The following is a 5,492-nucleotide window of genomic DNA, read 5'->3' as shown; positions in this document are numbered from 1 at the left end:
AGAAATGTGCTATAGTATAAAATCTTAAGATAAAATTTCTAAAACTGATATCTCTTTAAAAAGGTTAAAATTTTGGCTATAATTAAGTCTATTAAAAATTTAAATAAGAGAAATTGCAATGGAAAAACCCTGCATAAACAAAACATTGAATTTCGGAAGAAATCTCGTTTGGTGAGAATGCTCTCTCTTGTCAAAAAATACAAAATAAACTGACCTCAAATAAAACTCAAAGGACTTCGAATCAAATAATTAAGGAAACTACTATCACGTTTAATACAAAAGGAAGATTTATTAACTAAACAATAAAATTACAGCATCACAGTTCCAAAAAAGAAATATCACACTCACTCAAAAGAAAAAGAAGAAAAAAAATTACATTCTAAATAGTCACCATAGCAACCACAAAACTCTTCTCGTTACCATCTATAAACTGATATATAATAAATAAATTATTTAACACAAAATACGATGCGCATAAGCACATAACATTTTACACTCTGGTTATTTCAGTTTCCGTTTTTAAAAGCTCTATATGTTGAGCCACCTCACCATGTGACATTCTTAGCCTCAATGATTGGTCGATTTTCAAGCGTTGCCATTCGGGGAGTTGTAATGAGGCTTTTTTTTTATCGCCGTGTAAGAGAAATATATATATATATAGATGTTGGGGTAGAAGGTAGATGATCGAAAGAGATCAAGTTGGCATAAAAACGTTTTAGTTTAGGCAACTTATATTTAAAATTTACCACTATCAAGCAACTTTTTCCCGTTTATTCGAGGAACCATAAAAGAATATCTTTCCTCAGTCTCCATCATAAAAATGTACAATATTGATGCAGTCACCGAATTTACTCATAAAATACTTTGTACCTATATGAGAGTATATTTGTCACATATTATAATCACGTTAAAATTTTAATAACGCTAGGAGTGCCTTCAAACAAAATTAAGCATCATTGATGTCAATAATAGTACGGCGACTTTTTACGGTAGTCCATAACAGAGAAACACATTTTTTCCATTAATTGTGCTGCTTAGTATATAACTTATTTTTTTATTTCAATTAATATGCATTAAAAAAATTGATTAAGGCTTTGAATATTCTGACCTGCCCTCACTCGGGCACACGGAAGGATGTCCCGTCGTCGCGACAGTTCCTGTGTGGACTGTGCCTAGCCGAGCGCTAGATCACCTAACTCCACCCGTGGCATTTATTAAAATCCAAATAAAAATTACAAGAACGTGACATGGCAACAGAAGTTTTCTTTGAGGGCCAATCAAACTATAAATACAGGTGCATAGAACATAAGGTGGTGCTCCGGGAGGGCCGCCTTATAGTGCTTAAAGGAAAAATTAATTAAGCATCATTTTTTTTATTTCATATTTGATAACCGTTGTTGAACAGCTGACCCAATTTTGTGTTTACGACTGCTAATGCTGAACTTCGTAGCCTTGTAATTTTGAACCAATCCAGAAGACCAGGAAACTCTTGGATCAGTGGTATGATTTATTTTGGGAACATGGAGGACTTTGTGACTCGACATATTTAATGTGTACCACTAGCCATTTACTACACGGGGAGTCTTCGGTTAGTAGGGATCGAACCCACGTCTTCTTGGGTATGGACCCAGTGCCCTACTAACCAGGCTATCCCCACCTTAATTACGCATCATTAATGTCAATATTAGTTTGTCTATTTTTTACTCGCTCTTAAACGAAAGAGTGCCATTTCGCCATTGATTTTGCCTTTTAGTACATACCTTATTATTTTACTCCAATTAGTAAATATTATCAAAATTAATTATCATTCGCATCAATAATAATATTGGCATTCATTAGCGTTTATCCTCAGCGAATAAATACAATTTCTTTCATGAATTTTGATTCTCAATTGAATGAATTTTGATTACAATATTTATTTTTCATTTCATTTACCGATGATTCTAAATTATTTAGTTTAACAGTAGTAATGCGTTTAGAAGGCATAACTATAAACCGAATAAACATGTGGATAACCTTGGAAATAATAATTTGTAACGTGTTCCGCCCTTGCTACAACAATCACGTTAATTAATCTAATAATCTAGCATAACGAATAAAAAGTAATTAAGTATTACAATAAACTGATTAGAGCTATAAGCTAGCCAACATCATTGATGTTATCTTTAAAATATTGCACAAAACTGAATTGTTCATAGTTTACTTTGAAACAGTAGCTTCCGCTAAACAAATGAGAAAATATTTATCAGACTTCATTCTTTGTGTACATGGCGCAAAAAACGGATCACCCTGAACAACTTTTGATCTAATGATCAAATTTTCGTGTTCTAGGTCTCAATGTTAATGGTTCGAGGGGGGGGGGTGACCTCAAATATGTTAATTAGTGCAGACTATATACTTTAAGTTACAAAATCATCAGACACAAAAAAGTGCTTTCTCAGGTTAAGCAATCTTAGAACATTGATAATAATGCCCGTAATGATTATAAATCATACCACCCCTTGAGCCTCTTAAAAAAAAAGACTGTAAAAAATTTCAAAGAGTTTAGAAAAAAATATATACGTATATAGCAGATTATGAAAGAAGAAATGAGAAAGTTTTAAATTATGGATAAGGTATTATTTTAACTGAATAGTATATAAATAAAACATATAATTTCAGATGGAAAAAAAGGAATTAAAAGTACAAATAGTAAATCTATAGATTATCTTCAGGAATACGAAGATATTGATCAATATAAAGTGGCTTGTAAGAATAGAAACTCCATATTTTTACACTGAGAGTCGTGTTCACCAAGATGGTGACATGTCGCCACTTTATCTGCGTATCCGGGGCCTTACTCTCAACAGCTGTCAGGTCTTGATCAGAAAATCTCCCGTGAAAATATGTTTTAAAAACAATTGCGAGATTAATGAAATTTAATAAGGATTTTTTTGCCCATTGGCAAAATGGGTCTTTGTTTGGATTCCATGGCGTCCACACATTTTTCAACTGTGTTCAAGGGTAATTGTGAACAGTGCGCATGCGTCGTCATTGAATGAGTTGTTATGGCGACAGCTGCTGCTTTTCTTTTTCTTTTCACCAGCAGGTCTTTTTCATGTATTTACATAATAATAATTTAAAGTATTTTTGTGTTCTTTTTATTATTAACGTATAATGATTGGCTTGTCGGTGATTTCAATATAAATATGAATGCTGAAGAAGGAAAAGTATTGAAGCACGTACATAGACAGGATATGAAAATCAATCCGACGACAAACATCCATTGAGACAGTTTTTGCAACCCATGATTTGAAATGTTGTGGAGTTTAACGCAGTCAATCCAGAAAGAAAAAACATTTGACCAACCAGTGGACGTAATAAGACGATCACAACTTTTTTGTTGATTTTTTTTAAATCTTTATTCTAATTAGTAATTTTAATTTAATTTTCTAAATGATGACAATTAGTACAAATGAACTATCTGTTTGTAGGATGGTACGGTGAGAAGATTCAGAATCCAATTTGATGATCATGATAATAAAAAAGGAAGCGTGAATAGAAAACAATGCACCACTTTGATGAAAAAATTTATTAGAATTGATGATTATGATGATGATGATGACAGTGAAAGGCAAGAGACTGCTGAAATAAACTATGTAAGTAATTTTCAATATTTTAATACCCGACGATAATACAGTTAAACCCCGCTATAGTTAGTGAACCTTCAAGGGATCGAAATTTCGGTTCACTATAACCGGTAGTTTACTATATCCGTACTGCAAACAATTATAACTAATTTTTCCGAACTGCTCCTTTTTATGACACGTTATTTAAATAAATCACCCATAAAAGGAAATACAAAAATGATTTAAAAACAATATGTAGTAACAAAAAATGTGTTAACTTTTAATTTTTATTAGTCTTCGTCTTGCGTACAAAAAATGTAGGGACGGCCTTTATTTAGGGATTGAAAACTGAGATAGAAAAAGCAAACAAGAAAAAATGCTTATGGCTACATTCCCCTCAATAGATGGTTTTAAAAATCGGTATATGTATTTTATGAAGAAATTTTAAAATTCCAAAAAAATGAAGAGAAAAATCAGTCGAAGACAGAAAAAAGTTCATAATATCCTATTTCCTCTCTGCTTTCGGTTCACTATATCCACAAAAATTAATATTATATGTGTATAGCAAGGCACGGGAACGAACATTTCATTCGCTATATCCGGGAGTCTACTATAAACCAAGTTCACTATAACGGGGTTTGATTGTAATTTCATTTGAAATGATTAATTTTTCTCCAACGCGATCAGGTTCTGGGTACATTTCTAATGAAAACACCATCCATACTGAAGATTGAAGTTAACAGTACTTATTCAAAGATAAAAATTGAAGTAAATGTTTACATGTTGCAATATATTATCTGCAAATTGAAGTAGAAGTAAGTAAAATATATTGATTGATGGATTAATAATTATAGCAGACTATTGGTGATTTACAATATATGACAAGAAGGAAACGTAAAAAAAACTTTCTATTCTATTTGGGGGTCCTCTCTGATGTGGGGCCTGGGGCAACTGCCCTGGGCAACGATAAGGCTAAGTCGGGCCCTGACACTATCACCTGAAGAAAGACAGGAAATGTATAAGTTATTCACCTAAGAAAATTTTTCAATCACTGATAATCCTTTAAATTTTAAGCAACGATAAATTGGGTAATTTTTATTGTAAATGATACAAATATTATGGGATAGTCACTAAATGTTCTAAACCTTCGCTTCGAAATAGGTGTAAACCACATTAAATTTATTATTTGTCATTCAGAATGTTTCGTATGGACTGCCCTTAATATGCATTCTTAGAATTCCTATGAACATCTGACGAATTACGATGCAGGAAGCGAGTGTAATGTACAGCAAGAGAGGTTTGATAGCGGGAGAAAAAAAGTGGGTTCGAAGAACGATTTTTCAAGCACCTTCACATTACTGTCTGAAATTATACCAACTGTTTTTGATATTTACCTTCACTACAGTAATTTGTCAGATTCCTTTAGCCTTCTCGCTTTTTAAAAATTAAAATATTGATTTGCGACCTCTTTGTGCACATTTTTTGAACAGAAACTGAAATATTAGAGTCTATAATCTTAGATTCTATACAGTCACTAACCATATTATTCGACGCACTCTATGGAAATTCTAAGTTAACAGGTGATACTTTACAACATTATTCTTTTCACGCGACTGCAACCGGTTTGCACTTGTTTACGTTCGTGCATCAACTGGTCAAATTAGACGATATATTATATAAGTATAGAATATTTATTACATCAGGTATTGTATTAGTATACAGAAATAATCAGATCAAATTATTCGACGCACTGTAATACTTTAATAATTACGTGTTTTGCAGTATTTATATGCAGTACTTTTATATTTAAACATACATGTAGTGGGTTTATATTCAGGAGATTTTTTATATACTTATATACTTCCTATTCGTATTTATTTTTAA

The 5,492-nt window shown here is 32.1% G+C and overlaps 1 protein-coding gene across 1 annotated transcript in view; it reads left to right on the top strand.

Annotated features, from left to right (window-relative positions):
• Positions 1-5,492, top strand: part of LOC107451078 (uncharacterized) — a 13,034-nt gene that overhangs the window by 4,429 nt on the left and 3,113 nt on the right. Inside the window, exon 4 of the mRNA XM_016067067.3 lies at positions 3,474-3,638. Within this exon, the coding sequence (XP_015922553.1) occupies positions 3,474-3,638 (165 nt within the window). The remainder of the gene's footprint in view (positions 1-3,473; positions 3,639-5,492) is intronic.

Source organism: Parasteatoda tepidariorum, chromosome 5, assembly GCF_043381705.1.
Source record: "Parasteatoda tepidariorum isolate YZ-2023 chromosome 5, CAS_Ptep_4.0, whole genome shotgun sequence".
Classification (NCBI taxonomy): Eukaryota; Metazoa; Arthropoda; class Arachnida; order Araneae; family Theridiidae; genus Parasteatoda; species Parasteatoda tepidariorum.
The sequence above is the reverse complement of the archived record's forward strand: the minus strand, read 5'-3'. Positions and strand labels throughout refer to the sequence as shown.